At 45.0% G+C, this 20,364-nt stretch overlaps 1 protein-coding gene across 1 annotated transcript in view; it reads left to right on the forward strand.

The window, feature by feature from the left end:
- Positions 1 to 20,364, forward strand: part of ptch2 (patched 2) — a 31,430-nt gene continuing 11,066 nt past the window's right edge. The window contains exons 1-15 of the mRNA XM_056392435.1: positions 1 to 527; positions 2,257 to 2,449; positions 11,948 to 12,137; positions 12,236 to 12,305; positions 12,401 to 12,492; positions 14,943 to 15,051; positions 15,162 to 15,248; positions 15,394 to 15,515; positions 16,549 to 16,696; positions 17,855 to 17,986; positions 18,082 to 18,237; positions 18,403 to 18,495; positions 18,585 to 18,710; positions 19,650 to 20,037; positions 20,152 to 20,364. The exon at positions 20,152 to 20,364 is cut by the window's right edge and continues 312 nt beyond it. Coding sequence (XP_056248410.1) covers positions 381 to 527; positions 2,257 to 2,449; positions 11,948 to 12,137; positions 12,236 to 12,305; positions 12,401 to 12,492; positions 14,943 to 15,051; positions 15,162 to 15,248; positions 15,394 to 15,515; positions 16,549 to 16,696; positions 17,855 to 17,986; positions 18,082 to 18,237; positions 18,403 to 18,495; positions 18,585 to 18,710; positions 19,650 to 20,037; positions 20,152 to 20,364 — 2,266 coding nt within the window. The 5' untranslated portion in view covers positions 1 to 380. The remainder of the gene's footprint in view (positions 528 to 2,256; positions 2,450 to 11,947; positions 12,138 to 12,235; positions 12,306 to 12,400; positions 12,493 to 14,942; positions 15,052 to 15,161; positions 15,249 to 15,393; positions 15,516 to 16,548; positions 16,697 to 17,854; positions 17,987 to 18,081; positions 18,238 to 18,402; positions 18,496 to 18,584; positions 18,711 to 19,649; positions 20,038 to 20,151) is intronic.

A 20,364-nucleotide genomic window follows, 5' to 3' on the forward strand; every position in this document is an offset into this window, starting at 1 on the left:
TCCCTTTTCAGGATTTGCCGAGAGGCGAACTTCTCCAAATGTTACCGCTACGGGATCGGAGTTAGACTTGACACGGACGGCTCAGACATAGGCTACTACTACTACTACTACTACAACTACTACTACTCCTCGCTGAGACGTCGTTTCATAAACTGTCGGGACGAATGAAGACTGAAGGATCTATACGGATTTCGGCGCATAATGTTGGGATGGAGTTTCGAGACTTATTTGGCTCCAAGGAAGAATAGAAAACGTTCTTCTAACTTGTCGCCGGCGGTGCTGGATGCGCTCCTCTTCTATGTTGGATTATTGTCGCTTTTTCTGAACTCGCACCGATTCTCTGTCGCTTCGCTCTGCGCCCCGCTCACCCTCTTTGGACTATGGCCTCGGATCGCGGGGTCCCAGGGGCCGGCGTCTTTGGAGATTTACCCCCGAGTTATACGCGCTCCCAGCCGCCTGCGAACCCAGACCTACTCCGGAGACCCAGCTACTGCCACGCTGCTTTCGCACTTAAACAGATCTCAAAGGTGATTCAAACGCTCGCAGTCTCGTGTGGGTTTACTATGAAGGCGGCTTCCATTCAGTCGGCAAATGTGAATGAAAAGTCTTAAGAGGCAGCTTTCCATTTAGCCGTTATCTAATCGTGAGTTGAGGGCGCATGTGGGAATGTAGGGTAGGCTGAGGCGGCAGCTCCCAAACTGGGGTCCGGGAGACCACCGGAGCTCTCGGAGGGAGACGACAGCGAGATCAGAAGTAGTTCACTTCAACTGTTTATCGTTTAACGACAAGGGTGAAGAAATTGTCATCACAGGTTGATGTAGAGTAAAGAAACCTCCTTCATGTTTACCGGGACAAAACCTTACAGGCTAGAGGTCCGAGCTCGCATGAGATGTTGGGAACCTCCTGGAATGAAGTGATAACAATTGGAACAAAAATGTTCATATTTGGCAGCATGTTAACGTTGCTGTTCATTCGAATGGATTAGACAGTCATTAATTCATCTTCTTATTTGTTGTTAAAGCCACCCGTGAGGGAGCGAGAGAGTGAGGGCTCGTTCCCATATCCCCAGTCGTGTTGTGCGTGTTTTTGGCTTTGTGCAGGCAGCGGAGAGCGCACTGGCCCGGGGTCTGTTTGGAAATGTGGTGGGTCCTGTAAAGGAATTCACTGATTGAGTTTGATCTGACAAAGCATCTTTGGACCGCCCGGATGCTTGGACGTGTTTCAGCACTGCTGAGAGAAACCACAACACCAGAGCAATGTCTCCTGCAGCAGTGACATTTGCTGTACAGGGAGTGAATGACTCGCACTAAAGCAGAGATTCTACCAGTTATATTGAAAATTAGAGGGGAAACTGTGTAATGTAGATTACTAAAGGGAAACAGATGTCAGCTGAAACTCCATTTGTTACCATATTGTAACTGATTCTATTAGTTTGTATTAGTTTATGCAGAAGCAAATGAACAAACTTATCCCTGAAAGTTAACTACCAATATTTTCGTTCAAGATCAGTGTGCATGTGGTGAGAACTGTGTGCTACAAACTCTCTAGATCAGATTCATATAAGGTGTTTAGTATCAAGTCACAACTTCTACAGTATTGGTCCTGAAAGTTTCCAAGGCTGCACCTTTAATCTGCACCTTTAATCTGATATTTCACAATTTAAGTTTCCTAAAAGTCATGGTTTTGTTCTCTGAATGAAAGTGCGCTCATGTTTGTCTTTTTCTTAGCTGTTTCTCTGGATTCTCTCAGCTGAAGCTATTGGAGGAATCGGTTCACAAAAGAAAATGAAAAGGCCACTGGCATAAATCACTGCCATAGCTGTGCAGTTTAAATCATCTTAAATATGAGGTGTCGTGGGAGATCCTGCCCTGAGTCTGGACTTAGTTCATTCGTTGGACATGAGGTTTTAGCTGGAGTGTGACAGCACACATAGGACATGACAACATTGGCAGTCAAATCTGTCGTTAGCTAGTTAGCACCTTAACTTATCACCACTTCATATGAAGCCTAATTTTTTAAAATCTACAACAAAAAAAATGTCTCTAAATACAGAGGCATGTTTCATCCAGTGTTTTGGATATTACTTGTCACTGTACTTTAGATGTGATCTAAAAATATGCACACTAGAGACAGAGATACAAGCGATGAAAGCTGCCTTTGTGGACAGCTATGCAATGATTCATTATTGATGTATGGTAACATAGTAATAATAATAATACTGTCCTTTTATCGCCCTCCCTCCTTCTTCAAATCCAGGGTAAGGCGGTAGGTCAGAAAGCTCCTCTGTGGATCCGGGCGAGGTTCCAGGCCCTCTTGTTCTCTCTGGGCTGCCACATCCAGAGGCACTGTGGGAAGGTCCTCTTTATTGGACTTTTAGTATTTGGGGCTCTGTCTGTGGGACTCCGGGTTGCAGCCATCGAAACGGACATCGAGCAGCTATGGGTGGAAGGTGAGTTAAAGATATCTCTCATTTGATACAGCATGTGTTTCTCTCCTCCTGAGCGATGTTTGCGTGAAGCAGCAACACAAAGCCCCTTAACAAGTGCTGTTAGTTTTGCACCGGTGTCTGGTGTTGTGTGACTGTTAATACAACATCCCCAAAGTGCATCTTTCAGGTAAACCATCATTCTGTGAGGTCAGTCTTATAGGCTCATGGCTGGATTTACTGACTTTTACACTCAGCTCATTATAATTTGCACATTTTGATGAACTTTTTTTTTTTTTATTCCCCCCACTGGGTTTAACTAGAGTTTGAATGACAGCAGTGGCTGCTGGGAAAATGCAGGGTGGCGATGTTAGTGTCATCTTAGTGCCATGGGAGGGCACTAGGTGTTCAGTGACTGACAGACTGACTGCTTTGACTGGAGCAGCAACAAGGTCGAGGCTGATGTTGAGTTGTTTTTGTAGTAGTTATATGTCTGGTTGGAAATTACCATTAAACACATTATTTTTTTTGTAAATATCTCTCAGGGAATACAAACTGTAAATAGCTTGTAGACACGGCATTAACTCCTTTGTCAGCAGTAGTTCGTGTCTTTGTTTTCTGAGTGTCGCCAAAAGGATTGTTGTGTTCTTGAAGCTCCGCATTGTTTTGCTGATGTTTGTTCATTTCTTAATAAGTCGCAGTGAGCCCGAGAAACCCGAACACATCTCTGACACGACTGCATTCCTCTGTCATACACACACACATACACACAATGTCTTTTGCTTGCTTTATAAGGGTGGCTGTGCGTGTGTGAATCTGCGCTAATTCACAAACCTTTTCTACATTTGACACTGCTCTTTTTTACCCTCTCTCGGTGCGTTTTAGGTTTAGGTTATCTGTGCATTTTCAGGGGCAGAGGCAGCTTTATTTGGTTTTTCACACTGGCCAAATTCCTTTTAAACCCCCAGGCTTTCAGTGCCGGGGCTGATCCCCGCAGCAGATGGACTGTGTGAATGGTTAGCCATCTTTGAGGGCTCTGACCCCTCCCCCCTCGGCTCCCTGTGTGGTCCCTAACTATTCTTGGATTCCATTCAACAAGAGGCAAGCAGGCAGGCAGGCAAGCAGGCACCACCTCCATAAACCCCCTCCCTCTTCCTCCTCCTCCTCCTCACAAGAAGAAAAAATATAAGTGAATGCAGCTGAAGTTTACCCACCTGTTTTGCACGCTCTAAAAGCGCCACAGCAGTTGGTGAATATAAACAGACTCTATAGGGTTTTTAAGCCCACCATGTCACTAGAGGACGGGGACAGGCGGCTCCCGCAGGAGCTGAGCGGAGGTGTTGGAGGAATCACACACTGCTGGTGTCAGGAGAAGTGTTTGGAGGCAGTGCGCTTCACTTGCACCGGACTTTAAATAAGCTCCTCAATCAGGCAGAATTAAAGATAAATCGCTATAAATGTTGTCACTGAAATGATTATCCGGAGGTTGGAAGGAAAAGCGTGAATCTCCCGCAAAAACAAGGAACAAGAGTTTGAATTTCCACAGTCTCTTTTTTCTTTGGTTTCATTCTGGTTAGTGTAAAGCTTCAGGATTACCTCTTGAGCTAATTGGCAGAGCCATTGCTTAAAGGAGATGTTTAGATGTTTGTGTGCCAGTTGTTTTGCTGTGGGATTGAGAGAGTTGAACCGGGGGGGCTGAAAAGGAATGCTGTGCCTTTAAGAGGCCGTGGCCATGTTTCTAAAGTTTCTGCCTGCCTTGTTTCCACCAATAGCCCATTGACAAAGCTGCTAGGGCCTCAATGGAGAGTAAAGTGGTTCAGTAACAAGGAGAGGTTAGTTCTCCCTCTGCCGCTCTCTCTCTCTCTCTCACACACACACACACATGCACACACAAACACAGAAAAACACACACACATGCACCATTGCGCATAAGCCAGAACACAGGAGGGAGGAATGATATGCTCGCTAATAAGACAGATGATTTCATATCAACAGACTCAAAATGCTTTTCTACATTAGTCATTAAGTTTTATTGGACTGTTTTTTACTACATATCTTAACTAATAAGAAATGTCATGTCTAATGTAAACCTGTAGGTCATTTCCATCATCTGTGAACATGAATCTTCTGAAACAGTTCTTCCAAAATGCAGCGTAGGCAAAGCTTTTCCTCTTGTATCCTAATTTGTTCACAATAAACTAGCTGTGAACTGACACCTTACGTGTTAACACTCTGCCAGCATGGTGTAAGCTGTGTGCGAATATGTGTGAATGTGTTAAGGGCATATGCTTCCCATCATATATTCATACTTGAAGCTGCCCCCGCAGTATTCACGCAAACACATACACTTGTCATCTCTGCCACCTTCGGTGTGTACAGCGCGCCTGGCCATATGTCTGCCCGCCTGAATTTCCTGACTGCATGCCCATGTGTCTGCCTGCGCTTTGTGTGTGTCTGTTTATATTTCTACCTGTCTGTCTGCCTGCTCTGTGAAGTCAGGCCACCAGGGCTTTTTTAATTGCTTCCTCCCTCCTACAGCACCAAAACACTGTGAAACAGAGCACAGCCGTGCAGTCTGTGTCTAGAAAGAGCAGACAGTGGAGAGAGACCGAACAGGAGGAAAAGTTCGTTTTTGTGCAATGCAAACACGCGTTCCCAAGCATACTCTTACAGTATTCTATCCTATACTGACATGACAGCCTTTTGTTCATATCAGTTTTGTTTGCCCCAAGGATACTTGTCTGGAAAGGTGTGCATCTGCAAAGAGGACAAGCAACAAAAAGGTAAAAGGGTTAATCGTGCCTTCAGTCCTCACACCTGTGTAGGTGAGAATAAAAGCCACAGTATCAGGGTGTTTAGTCTGACAAGAGGATTAAAGACCATTTTTGGATTACTGCTCAGTCACTGAGGAGAATCTGAGACAGACATCACTCATCAGAATACCTTCAATTACTCACACAGATGTTGTTTTGTAAGTTTTTTTTCTTAAATGTAGCATTAAATAGTATGTGTGTTTTTTTTTTCTTTTGGAAAGTAAAGCAAAAACTGGCAGCCAATGAAGAGAAGACACTACTACACTACTACTACTACATTTCCCTTTTAACATGCACCATATTATTTGAAAGTGCCTGAATTATATTACATTTTTTTCATTCTCAAATGTCCCTCTAAATTCAATATACATTTGTATGCCATTAAGTCTTCTGCAGTGTTTGTGCTTCTAAATCCTGGTCACCTTTGAGAGTGTGAATGTTGGTGTGAGCTGGGCAACGTGTGAGCCGGCTTGTATTGTCCAAGACAGAGAGAGAGATCATAAAAAGAGGTGCAGGAAGAAGAGAAGGATGAGAGCAGACATTGGGGGGTTGGGGCAGGAACAGGGTGGAAGGTTTATGGCTGGCTGACACTTTTTTTTTTCTTCTTTTTTTGCTTGTGTTTTGGCCTGTCTCACGTGAACAAACATCAAATGTGAGACTGTCTCATGCCTCTCTTTCATTCACCACAAAGGGCCGTGGGAGGGAGTAGTTTCATGAGAGAGAAGTTGATTGCTTAGGCTTGAAATTTGAAAATCTGTGAATGCAGTGTGTTTGGTTGATTGTTTTAAGTCACGTATTAAATGGTGAGACTTTTTCAGCCCCCACCCACACACACACACACACACACACACACACACACACACACACACACACACACACACACACACACACACACAAAGGCCCACTTGAAAAGCTTGTTTGAGAAAGAGAGGAAAGAAATGGCCTCCATGTAAAAGTGGTGGTGTTTACACTTACATTAACTAAACTCATCCTTCTTGGCAGAGTTTGGGTTAGGCATGACAGACAAGTACACAGACTCAAGCTGTCCAAATATGTGTGCAGTGAGACAGGTTCTGTCCAGATAGCAGGCGCACCACATGTCCCATAAAGAGGCCATGTAGAAGAGGATAGGAAAGGGGGAGGTAAAGATCTACACATACACAGTCCACATAGGCTGAATGTATAGACTGCAGTGCTAGCTTAGCCAGCTAGCAATGAAATAAGACAAGATCTTTTGCAGTAGTAATTAAAAGACACTGACATAGTCTGGATGAGAGAAAACCCCCCTGAGTTTGCACAAATGAGCGAATGCACACGTGGGCATTTCGATGTTTGGAGCAGTTTCTCTAAACAAACCTCAGAGCGGCACAGCAGGTAAATGCTATAATTCATCGGAGCGCACACAGCGCCCCAGTTCAGACACAGAAAGGGAGCTCTATGAGGCATTATTGGAGGTGAATAGTGCGCGGTGGTGCCCCAGCTAGATAAATAAACTCCCAGCGCTCAGGGCCCAGGACCTCACTGGTAGAGAGAACAAACAAGACCAGAGTCAACCTGGGTCACTTCTAAATGTTTATTTCAACCCCCCCACCCCCCCAACCTCCATCCTTCAATCCAAGTCTCCCTCCTTCCATCCCCTTTCTCAGCATCCCCCCCAACACACACACACACACACACACACACACACACGCACACTCTTCAATAGTCAGACCAAGACCACCCCCAACAAATAAACACACATTGAGCAGCTATAGATACATGCATATGACGGACACATGGCTTTGCTTCCAAGATACAGGAAACACACAGACTGCACTCAATACCTGTCTTTTTCAAAGTATCAATTTTACAGTTCTAATATAATATAAAATATGAATCAATATTTCGACACAGCCACATCTACACTGATAACATACCTTTGTACTGTTATTTTGGTGCCAACGCTTTTATAAAAAGGGCACTGGACTGTCAGACTCTTTGCAACATTGAATGCAATATCCTGAAAGGCTGCAATGCAGCCGAAAACGGGATAATGAAAACTCAATCAATATAGTGTGGCACCCTTTCTTTCGTTGCTGAAGAGCAACCTTTGTCTTTGGTCTACGCGAAATAAAGCGACACCAGTCACCTTAGAGTTTGCACCATTTGCCTCTGTCTTCACACCATGAAAGTATAAAAAGTAAAGGGAGAGGGAGATGGAGAGAGACTGAACATTTTCTTGGTACTTGGGAGGGAAAAAAGAAATGGTTCTTGGGCTCAATAAATTCATTTCTCGTCTGAATGAGACCAGCAACGTGGAAAAATTTTGCCTTTCAGGCAGGGATGAATGTATGTTTCAACCACACATTAAGCAGTATTAGCAGTCAGTGGAGTGTCTAATGTGACTATTTTTCACAGTGGCCAACACTGCCCATGATTAGCATAATTAGCAGAGGCAAGCCTATACATATGGAAATAGAAAGTGCCTAAATGCCAACCCTGGTGGAAATTTATGTGTGGTGGCTAACACCACTGGCACATCTGAATAGAATGTAAGTGAAACTGATTTTTCATGTTGTTTTCGCCGTTTTATACTGTTTTTAAGGTGTGATCTCAGGGTGGTTGTGTTTTTTCATCATGGTGGGAACTGCTGGATTTAAACAGATTGAAAGTGAACATTTTGTTTTCTTGTGTTCACACATTGATGCTTTTTTTTCATAATAATAATACAACTGTCTTTGAAGATTGATGAACAGATACAGTGTTTGTGTTAAGACAAACACACACACACACACACATACACACACACACACACACACACACACACACACACACACACACATTGTATTTCTATAGGTAAGATAGCAAAGTGCCAGCTCCTCTTTCTTGCCCCCAGCCTCACCCTCCCACAGCCAGCTCTGGCATTGTTTTACAGGCTGGGAAAGTTTTGGTCCATTTGCTTTTGTTGTGAAAAAAACGTTCCCTCTTTATTTTATTCTGCTGTTTGTTGGGAAACATCTGAAAGAAATTGAAGGGTTGAATGACAAAAGGGTCTGCATTCAGTCTGGAGCTGCTGTACTGAAGGATTGTATGGAGGAACGGCCCATCTGCTGGGGGTGCCCTGGCTAGGGAATGCCACAGGGCAGGGCCGGGCTGAGGATCCAAAGCGGGACACAGTCCTGATTCTGGTGGGTCCACATGTGACAAAAGGAGCAAGAGGTTTTTTTGTGATGCTGGGTGCCAGGCCAAGAGAATGAATTTCTCATTTGGCTCCTCAGCTGAAAATCAAAAGAAATAAAGGACCTCTATTGGAGGACGTTGTGAAAAAAAGGGTTCAGAGAAAAAGTGAATGATGTATGGAAGATGGCAGCCAAGGGATAGCTTTCCGTCTTTTTTTATATTGTTGCTACTTTGTGGCGGTCAGAATTCTTTTTTTCCCTTGAATCTATCTTTTATCAATGGAGGTTCTGTGTAGAAATCAGATGTACATTTCCTCTCATGCTCTCATGCTGTGTAAATCAGGAAAAGGTCATTTCCAATGCTGTATGTAGCAGGTAACGGCATACATGTCACTTACAGCCCTCTTCGTCTTGGGTCTTCCTCCATAGCAGCGTGGGGCCTTTCAGAGGCCCCCTAATCCAGCTAATCTACCACACTGAACTTTGAAGGTGGCCTGGTCTGACCTAGCATGGCCTGGAACTGGGACTAGGCCTGTAAGACACGAAGGCAGAATAGAATAGAATAGAATAAATTTGAAACACAGTGCTTTAAAGGTGGCCTTGGCCAGATGCGTAAAGCCAGATGTGTAAAGCCGCACATATTTCACCGAGTTAGGGGATTCTGGGTGTTCGGCTTTTGGGAATGGAAGGGTCAGGTGGGCAGGAAATGACTGAGGTTGATGGAGACAGGGTCCAGTTTTTACACCGGTACACATACGCATACACACCCACTGGCACATGCAAGCACATGCACATATACACACACACACATGCAAACATTATATTTGTACGCCCATTGCCATGCAACCATGTCAGGGCTTGTTATAATATTTTTCGCTCGATTTTCACTTTCCCAGTGTCGTAACTGTTGTGAAAGTGCTTTTAGTGGTGAAGCAAGTAAATGAATTCATATGTTTCACCCAACAGAGTCAAGTTGTTTGCAAAAATTCGTAAGACGGTGGTCGAGTTTCTCAAAAACATCCAATGAAAGAACTGTAGATATGATTTAGACAGTTGTGATCATTTTTTTGATCATGTTGCCAGACATAAACTAATATTTCATGTTACAAAATTGCTCATGTAATAAAATTGCCAGCCACTGGGGTGTTAAACCCCACACTCAAAGGCGCTTTCTTCCCAGGGTGGGAAAATTTCCGGGAACTGTCTCTTTAAGGCTGTGTGGAGCGCAGGCTGAGTGTAGGGAGAGGGTAGGGGGGGATTGAAAAAGAGTGACAAAGAGAAAGAAGTAGAAAATGGGAAAGAGGGAGGAAAAGGAGAAGAGAGAGAAGGAGATAGAAAATGAGACAGATAAGAAAAGAAAGGACATGGTTCCTTCTGGTGCGAGCTGTGAACTGAGCGGAGCTAAACTGAGCAGAGCAGTTGCGAAGCTCAAAGCTGAGTGGTTGGGGCCGGACCAGGGGTTGAGGAGAGAAGGCGAGAAAGAGAGAGAGAGAAGAGAGAGAACTGGCTGCCTGGGTGGTCCAGATGGGAGGAACGAGACACAAATAGCTATAATTTACTTCAGGAGGCCTGTAATTACAGAGCCAGAGTCTCTCCGAGCCACCCAGTTCCTGTTGGGATCAAAACCCCACGCTGCAGAGGTTAACATACGAAATGTCAAAAAAGGTTTAACAGATGTCAAAGAAGTCCACGAACGGAAAGGGTTCCATTTTGTAGTAGCCTTTTTTCTTTTTCTTTTTTTTTTGATTGGAAATCTGTGCGGCAAGGAAACTGAGTGGAGTCATGGGGCGCTATATGTCCAACGACTGCTCTTACATCGAGCCTCATCACTTTGTACATGCACTTGGCAGTGTGAAAACGGTTTAATAAAAGTCAAATAAACTCAAAAGAACCAGTGCTCTTTTTGAAAAACGTTTACTTAATTTTCTCAACCACAAGAGTCTCCGAAAGTCTTCAGGAAATTACTTGTTCTACATCTTTTTGTTGTGGCTCCTTTGGAATAAAAGCTTTATAAATACTTAAAGACTTTAAAAGATTTGTAAGACCAGATGTGCACAGAATACCCAACAAGAACATGTCCCATTTGGAGGTATTTTCTTTTGGGATGCACTGAGCCAGACAATAAAAAAAAAAAAAGAACCTGTGACTGCAAATAAACGAGGTGACCTGATATTCTGGAGCCCCAGCGAAGGTAATCAAAGCCTTGAAAGCAAAGCCTAGAAATTTTGGAGCGTGTCTCCGAGGCCCAGAGTTCTAACCTGATCTCACACTTTTCACGGCGTAGGCTGAATAGTTTGTTTTTTCTTTTCTCCCCATCAATTACAGGAGCCTGCTCCAGGCTGGGGGAGGTGCAGAGAGTGTGAGGGAAAGAGTGAAAGAAAGAAAGACGGAAAGAGAGAGAGAGAGAGAGACAGAGAGAAAGACAGAAGCAGCAGATATAGACAGTATTAGGGGGAGTAGAGAAATAGATGCTAAAAGAGGTGAAGCCAAGACTGAGTGCAGCGCAGTTGAAAGTGAGTAAAAGAGTGACGAGAGTTAGAATTAAGAAGGAGGTAGCCCCTGTTTCCAAACTCCCCCTCACCCCACCACTCCACCCTCTCCCCTTCCCTCCCTCTCTTTCTCTCTCTCTCTGGGGTTGTCATGTAGTGGGACAGCAAGAGGGGCAGACGGGCCCTCTGTGATCCAGCGCGGCATGTTTCATGTCCACTTGGCACAGGCACAGATCCCCCCGGCTGGCAAACTCTTTTCAGGGCAACCTTCTGTAATTAGGGGGCTGGAGTCTACCACACAGCACAACATAGCTCCCTCCCTCTCTCTCTCTCTCTCTCTCTCTCTCTCTCTCTCTCTCTCTCTCTCTCTCTCTGTTTTTTTATTGTCATCCTCTTTATATCTCTTTTCTGATCATCACCACCTCTGACATTCATATTACTTAATTTCCATGCATCTTTAATGTATGTCATTTACAACTTCTCTTCTTTTCTCTTCTCTTCTTCTCTTCTCTTCTCTTCTCTTCTCTTCTCTTCTCTTCTCTTCTCTTCTCTTCTCTTCTCTTCTCTCCTCTTCTTTCATCTAAGCTGCCTCAAAGATCAACACAAGAAAGGAAAGAGAGTTCATCGTTTGTTCATGGTGATCCTTTTTCGTGTATTCAGAATGTCTTTGTCCATATCTGCTGCCCTGAGCAGAGTGGTAGAGGGGTTTTCGGGGCATCAGAAGGCTGGTTTTCCTAACTAACAGGGCACATCTGTTTCACAGAAGGAGCCAATGAGAAGCTGTATTACTCATTTCTCTTGGCCAGACGCTGGCTTGTGTGAAGTGCCTTCAAAACCAACACTGGCGAGGGCCAAGGGCGTTGGTCGATATATGTGTGTGTTCTTGTGTAAGTGTGTGCGCATATGTACGCACGCAAGACACTTTGTTATAAGATCCCAATGTGTGTATGTGTGTGTCTTTGTATGTACATTAAAAAAATGATTCTGTGGCATTGTATCTATTTATCTATCTATAAAATCAAGAATTTGGTATCAAGCTATTCTTTATTCTCTGTCTTCTAGCTGGCAGTCGGGTGAGCACGGAGCTTCGCTACACCAGGGAGAAGCAGGGAGAGGAGTCGGTATTTACCTCACAGATGCTTATCCAGACCCCCAAAGAAGAGGGCACCAATATTCTTACCCAGGAGGCTTTGCTGGTTCACATGGAAGCCGCTCTGTCTGCCAGCAAGGTTCAGGTGTCGCTGTTTGGAAAGTAAGCAGACCATAGAGATGTAATGTGAATCATTTTCTTGTGTTCCTCTTTTTGTGTTGAAAAGGTTATAAATAAAAATGTATTTTCTTTTCTTGTAGATCGTGGGATCTTAACAAAATATGCTATAAATCAGGACTCCCTATTATAGAAAATATCATGATTGAAAGGGTAAGTTGACAACGGAAGAAACTGATTTCTAATACATATATTTTTACCTGATTTTTGATGTTTAATCATGTTTCCTTTGAATTTCCTGATCCCAGATGATTGACAAGCTATTCCCCTGTATGATAATCACCCCATTGGACTGTTTTTGGGAAGGGGCCAAACTACAGGGAGGCTCCGCCTATTTACCGTAAGTCTCAGAATATTCAACCCAATTTTTTTTTTCTTTTCTTTTTCTGCATATTAAAACATTTCATAGAAAGTCTTGGCTCCCCCTTTGCTGTCATTGCTTCCATCTGACTTGCGTTGCAGACTAGAGCTTTTGGAGGGGTCTGTAACTTTTAACACATGCTAGATGGAGACATACAGTTGGGCTTTCAGTAGTCTGTCAGTGGGTGCTGTGACTGACAGCGGCGGTCAGTAATAGAGTTCTTTTAGGGCCCAGAGAGGGACCGGAGGGGGGTGTCCTGACAGAGAAATTCAAAGAGAGAAAGTGAGAGAGAGAGAGAGAGAGATGCAGCAAGCGAGCGAGGGAGGGATGGAGAGAGAGAGGAGATGGCTGCAGCAGCAACTGGATGGTGGGTTGGTAGAACGGAGGGCGGGCAGGCGGCGGCGGCGGTGGTGGTGGTGGTGGTGGTGGTGGCAGGGGAGCCCTTTGGGTCAGACAATGGTAAGCATTCTTTCAGTTTACGAGTGAGTGTCCATCAGTGCAGGGGCCCCGGAGGAGGGAGGGGGGCCGGCTTTGTCAGCTCACGGCTAACACTCGGCATTCTCATGGTAATGCCCCAGGCTCTCAGCTCCCAAGTTGTCCAACAAATAAAATGGGCAGTATTCAAGCCTCAAGTCCCCCGAGAAAGACAGAGAGAGGCTACAAGACAGTTAACAGTGGAGTCTGGGCGTATTTGGGCATTTGTGGATTCAAGTTTTTTTTCTTCTCCTTTTTTTGAGGACAAAGTTCTCTTGAGAAATTGAGTCACTGAAAGAGTTTTTTTTTTTTTTTGTCATCAGCGGTGATATTTCAATTGAGTCCTTCGTTTATAAAAGATAGTTTAGATCATAGCAGATGTTTCTTTGCAAAGAGATTATTTGTTTATATTTCGGTCTAGAGCTGACAGCAGCATGTTGCATGACAAGCCAACACGTACAGAAACAAACACAAGTTTCCCATCCTTTGCATCTCCCAGTTGGCTTGTGTGAAAGAACAGCGACAGAGAGGGAGAAAGGTTCTTTGATGATTCACAAGTCCTCCAAGTATTCCTGTAAATCACACCAAGTGTTCAACATCTGTTGTTATTTATTAATAGTTTTTTACTCGTTTTCTCAAATGGAGTTGAGGGGAACTTGCGGACACTGAGGCCAGTGTCCGCCGCAGTCAGCTTCCGCTTCACTTCAGCCCTGGTTTTAAGTGCTAATAAAAAAAAAATTAAAAAAGAAAGAGTGAGATGGAGTCAGAGGAAGGGGAAGAGGGAAAGAGGCAGATTGGGAAAGAGAGTGAGGAAGAGTGAGAGAGAAAACTTGGGAGAACAAAGAGCAGCAATCTATGAAAAAACAAAAGGGCCCAGGCGCAGTTCACTCAAGCAAAAACTAGCTGATAAAGGAGTGTGTCTTTGCAAGCAGCAGCAAAAGGGACCTGGTATGTGGGAATAGGAGAGGAGCTCTCTTCATGAGCTATTGGAGGGAGATTGAACGCAGAGTTGAGAAACTTTGAGATTCTTTTATTTCCCCTTTATCTCTTTCTGTCTGTCTCCTTTCTTGCTTGTGTCACTGCAGAAAATATCCGTCTTAAACAGTTATTTAACACTGAATCACAAAATCTTGTCATTAATGAAGCATGTCATCTCTTTCTTTTTTTCTTTAACTAAATTTATGACTCTATTTTATGAAACCACTGCTAAACCAGGAAAACTGTTAAGCTATTTTACACGGTGCTCGCCTTCATTTTCAGCTTTGGGGTTGCTGCACATAAAGAGCTCACTTTAAGTCGTAGCAATCAAGAATATTAAAGTGGGCTGATTCTTTTTCTGAAAGATATATACAACAGAAAAGCAGGATATCTAGGTAAAAACTGATGCTAAGACGTGTAATAATAGTGTAGAATAGATTTATTGCTGGTAATATGAAGGAAAATGATACATTTATCCTATGAAGAGGAAGGAGGCGGTACTGGTGAGGCTCAGAAATAGGTTCTTTGTCAGTGAACGTCACACAGCAAATAGTGTTAAAGTCCCCCCTTCCCTTCTTCTCTCATCCATCACCTATTTCCCTCCCTCCAATCCACTCAGCCTCTCCCCTTCCCTCCCTCCTTATCAAGATGTTTGGGAGGCAGAGGTAATTTTTATGACTCAGTGCAGGACATTGAGGAATGGAAGTGAGCAGGCAGCCACCCTGCCTTTTCCCTGGGCATTGTGGCAGCGTGAAACAGGATAATAAACGCTATTTTATCCTGTATCTGCAGCTAACCTCTCGCGAAGCCCAGCACAACCAGGGAGCGGGAATTAAACTGTACTGAAAGTTTTCCTGCTCAAATTAAACGTGAGCAGGGATGCAAAGCCCTGTAGCCTTGCAGGCACAAAGCGATAAATGTTCTTTTACAGTTTGCTCTTCGAGTTATCAAGTCATAAGTGTGTCTTTGCTCTCCAGGGGTATGCCAGATATCCAGTGGATGAATCTAGATCCAGTCAAGCTGATGGAGGAACTGAGTCAGTTCACTTCACTGGAAGGATTTAAGGAGATGTTGGACAAAGCCCAGGTGGGTCACTGAACTACACGCTGACAGATTTACTGATTGTACTCATACTCATCTAGTTTCATACGTTTTTCTATATACTGACACTTTTATAATGTCGTTCGATTCTGTAGGTGGGCCACGCCTACATGAACAGGTCTTGTCTAGACCCTTCAGACCCCGACTGCCCCCTTAGTGCACCCAACAAGGAGAAAGGAGAGGTAAACAATACACAATAAACAACTTCAGTCATTACAAACACGAGGCAGCTGCGAGGAGATAAAGAGAGTGACGCTCAGAAGATGCAGATATACCTAACATATTTCTGTGTTTTTCTGTCTGTTACTCTGTCCTCCTTCCATTCAGAGTCCTGACATTGCTAGGCATCTCCAGGGTGGTTGCCATGGTTTCAGCCGGAAGTTCATGCACTGGCAGGAGGAGCTGATCCTGGGAGGGCGGGTCAAAAACGGCCAGGATACTCTGCTGAGGTGTGTGTTTATTAAGTCATGTAAAGAAAGATCCTGACCCTGCAGCTTCAGGTGGTTTTACACAGTCTGTTCCCATGCTCTTGTCTTATTGGAAGACATAATAGTAAGGGGGCGTTGGGGGTTGGGGTTAGTCGTGTGATCACTGCCAGCCGAACAGGCAAGTAAGTCCACCCATCAGCTTGTGAGCCGCCGTGACTGTGGAATCTGTGTAACCCCTAATAACCCAACAGACACATGCAAGGAATGCCTCGTACTGGGAGGGACCGGTTTCCTGAACGACCCAGGTCCAGGATAGGCCAATTAAAGATGATTGACAGCCACACAAAGTCCCCTCCCACACCCTGCTACACATTTATTGTGTAAGCGACCAAAGAAGACGAAGAAATAGAAGTAGGGAAAAAACACATTTATCTAAAGCTCACACATGTCTCTTCATTAGACGTACTCCAGAGTTTTTTTTTTTTTTCCAATTGACTTCAACTGGATTTAAAAGCATGGCCAATACAAATGGAGTGACAGCATTGGTTCAGAGCCCAGATCATGACCCACACAGGCCCAACAGAGCCTTGAGTGAAAGAGGATTCCAGCCCCATCTGCAAGAGCCACACTTACTCTGGGATGTGATTTATGATCATTTCTTTCATATTGTGAGCAGCACTGCTGCTCACTGTGCCGGTGCCAAGAAAACCTGAGGACATCTGGGATCGCAGCCTGGAGATCAGCAGACAGACAGACTAGATAACACCTGCTTTTGGCTGTTTACATTGGCAGACAGGCAGGCAGGCAGGCGGACAAATCCTCGAAGAAACGGCACCTGCTTTTAGCCATTCACAGCAGGGCGCACTCCAATACGAATAAAGTTTAGGGATACCACGAACATTTAAACAGTCAAACGGGATGATTTTTAATGTGCTAGTTGTGAGATAATGATGCAGTTGAGGTTTTAAATCAGCGCCACACACAATAAACCATGTTTAAAGAACGAGTCTGACGTCTCTGATGTGTCCTAAGCTTACATTTATGTGTTTTGCAGTGCGGAGGCTCTGCAGACCATGTTCCTGTTGATGAGTCCTAAGCAGCTGTACGAGCACTTTAAAGACGACTATGAAATCCATGACATCAACTGGAATGAAGAAAAGGCTACCGCTATCCTCGAGTCCTGGCAGAGGAAGTTTGTGGAGGTGCGATCATATACACACATTTCATGTACATTCAAATGCACACACTTCAACGACAAGCTGGACAGGAGTAGTGTTTGTAACCACCACGAAGACATAGAGAGAGGGTGAGGAAAACGAGGAGGCATTTCCTTGTCCCTATGCAGGCTTGTTTTGCTGTGGTACACACACACACACACACACACACACACACACACAGATGCACGCGGACGTACACACATGCACAAACACACACACAAATACACGCACATACGGACGCACACACTGCATGGGACTCATTCTGCAGTGTCTGAATTCCATCAGTCTTCAGCTCCCTTGTACAGCGAATTGCAGGGTAGACTAAGGCAATAGGTATGTGTACGTGTGTGTGTGGGGGGGGTATATGACCGTGTGTGTGTGTGTGTGTGTTTGTGTGTGGTAGGTCAATCATCTCTCTCTGTCAGAGCCCTAGTTATAGGAACAAGCTGTTGCTGTGATAGCTGACACCCACTATGGTGAGGGTAAGGAGAGAGGGAGGGAGGGAAGTGAGGGACATGTGTAGGAAACAAAACTCAAACGTAAACTGAGAGAGACGCCGTACTGAACCTCCACCTGACACATTAAAGAAAAAGAACAGATCTTTAAGAGATAGATGATGATGATGAAATGCAAACAGGTAAAAAGCCATGGGTGGGTCCATTCATGGCACTGAGTGGAGGGAGCAGCCTCCTGAGCCATGCGATCCCATCCCTTTCACCTTTGACCTCACAACCTCTGGCATCTGTGCTCATTACTCCTCAGTTGTCATACACACACACACACACACATGCTAGCACATGAGAAACACACATAAACATTCATACTCACTCTCACACACATACACATTTCAAAGGGAAAGGGGTCCGTTTCTTTTTCTTTAAGGGCCCCAAAATATGGGGTTGTAGTAGAGGCTCGGGGGTACCACTGATGGTGCTCGACTGGTGTGTGTAAGATGGTGTGTTACTTCATGGGCAAGAAAAAAATAAGTCTTTGTCTTACTCAGCAGCTCAGACCCGCCAAGGTATTTAGTATACTTAACTATCAATCTGGGGTTTTCAACATCCTGCGTTTGACAGCCAAATTATAATGGTATAATGGTGACTTTTTGCACAGCTTAATAACCAACTAATGTGTTTTCCGTAGGTGGTCCATCAGAGTATCCCAGCTAACTCCAGCCAGTCCATCCATGCTTTTTCCACCACCACCCTCAACGACATCATGAAATCCTTTTCTGACGTCAGCGTCATCAGGGTGGCCGGAGGATACCTGCTCATGGTGAGCACATTAACTGATTCAAGTCAGACTAGTATGTTAATGAAAAATATTTACTGTGAAATAACTGATGTTTAATATGGATGTCCACTCTCTAGCTCGCCTATGCCTGTGTGACCATGCTAAGGTGGGACTGTGCTAAGTCCCAGGGGGCCGTGGGGCTGGCCGGGGTGCTGTTGGTGGCGCTGTCAGTGGCTGCGGGACTGGGTCTCTGCTCCCTGCTCGGCCTCTCCTTCAATGCTGCCACCACACAGGTACAACACAGAGGACACTTCATACTTTATATTTTATTTGTTTATTTATTTTTTGGTCTTAATTCTTGTTCGTCTTTTGGCTAAAATCTTGATTTAGTGCCTAGAGTTTGATGTCACACACTCATTCTGATCCTTTGTTCTCCATTGATGTGTTTCCCATCCCAGGTGCTTCCCTTCCTGGCACTAGGGATTGGTGTGGATGACATGTTTCTGTTGGCTCACTCCTTCACAGAAGCTGGAAGTAACATCCCCTTCAAGGTACCTTGAAGAGTCTCCTCTCTCCTCTCCTCCTCTCCTCCTCTCCTCCTCTCTCTTCTGTCTGACTTATACCTGTGTTTGTTTTAAAGGAACGGACGGGAGACTGTTTGCGTCGCACCGGCACCAGTGTGGCTCTGACTTCCATCAACAATATGATTGCATTCTTTATGGCCGCTCTCGTACCCATCCCTGCCTTGCGAGCTTTCTCCTTGCAGGTACGTTTTGCACAAAAGCACACACACACACACACACACACACACACACACCCTCACACGCATGCGCTACAGACATAAACACATGTACACAATCGCACACCGAGAGGCCCAAAGCTCCTTTGAAAATGAAAGAGATAACTTAAGAGAGGTGACATTTATACAGAGCAAGGAAAGCCTTTGTTCCCAGTTTTATTGCCGCCGCACCTACAGGGCCAACATTTTTTTGTGTGTGCGTGTCTCTGCGTGTGTCTGTATATGTGCATAAATGTGTGTGTGTGTACGTGTGTGATGTGGAATAATCAGAGCAAAGAGAGTGATGAACAGAGGGAAGCAGACAGAGGCAGAACGAGATGGGAAGAGGGAGGGAGAAGTGGATCAGTATATCACTGGCCCCTTCAAGGCGGTTTGCTCTGATGTGTGACTAACTGTGGGTGGTCCGAAACACACAAGCACACACACAAATACACACACACACACACACACACACACACACACACACACACACACACACAGACGGATACACGCTGGAAACCACAGCCAGTTAGAATGTCAGCTTCAGGGCCTGGAGTGAGTGGGGAGGTGGCGGTGGTGGTGAAGGGTGATAGTTTTGCTCAGACTCGCAGCATATATATTCTCCCCCCTGCTTCTTTCTCTCATTCTTTCTAGTAGTTCTTTCTTCCTGGCACTCTTTTCTTTCTTTTCTCTCTCCCTCTTCTCTCTCCCTCTCCCCTCCTGGCTCGCTTAGTATTCCTGGCTGATGATTTAGAGTAAAGCTTTTTCTTTACTTTCTGGGCTGTGGTCTGAGTCACTAAAAAAAAAAAATAAATAATAAATGAAGAAGCCCTGACTCTCCCCAGCTGGGTGGTTGTGCCTGTAATTTCACATACTGTTCCCTGTCTCTTTCTCACTTTGTTTTTCTCTCTGTTTTTCTCTCCCTAGGCGGCCATTGTGGTCGTGTTTAACTTCGCCATGGTGCTGCTCATCTTCCCCGCCATCCTCAGTTTGGACCTCCACCGACGTGAAGACAAGCGCTTGGACGTCCTCTGCTGCCTGTACAGCCCCTGCTCCGACCGCGTCATCCACCTGTCCCCGCACGAGCTGTCGGACGCCGGAGAGCAGCCGCACACGCCTACAACAGCGACGGCGCACACACACCAGTACGCTGCGGGATCCACCATCACCACCAGCACCCAAATCACCACCACGGTGCAGGCGTTCACTCAGTGTGACGCAGCAGGACAGCATATTGTCACGATTCTACCGCCTACCTCACAGATCTCCACCAGCCCACCTTCCATCATCCTCTGCCCCACCTCCCAGGCTCAAGGTAAATAAAGTTTCATAATTATGTTTTTTTTTTTTTTTTGGCTTAATTCTTATTTAAAGTCAGTATTTTAAATGAATCATACACTAATGTGCTGCTTGTATTTCCTTCTTCTAGCCATCACACCTTCCCCCACCACCACCTCAGTGCCAGACCCCTACGGCTCCCAGCTGTTCACCCCTACCTCCAGCTCCACACGGGACCTCCTGGCCCAGGTGGAGGACTCAAGATCGGGAAAGAAATGCGTCCCACTTCCTTTCCTGCACTGGAACCTGTCCAGCTTCGCCAGGGAGAAATACGCCCCTCTGCTCCTCAAGCCGAAAAGCAAAG

The sequence above is a fragment of the Seriola aureovittata genome, chromosome 12 (genome assembly GCF_021018895.1).
Source record: "Seriola aureovittata isolate HTS-2021-v1 ecotype China chromosome 12, ASM2101889v1, whole genome shotgun sequence".
Lineage (NCBI taxonomy): Eukaryota > Metazoa > Chordata > Actinopteri > Carangiformes > Carangidae > Seriola > Seriola aureovittata.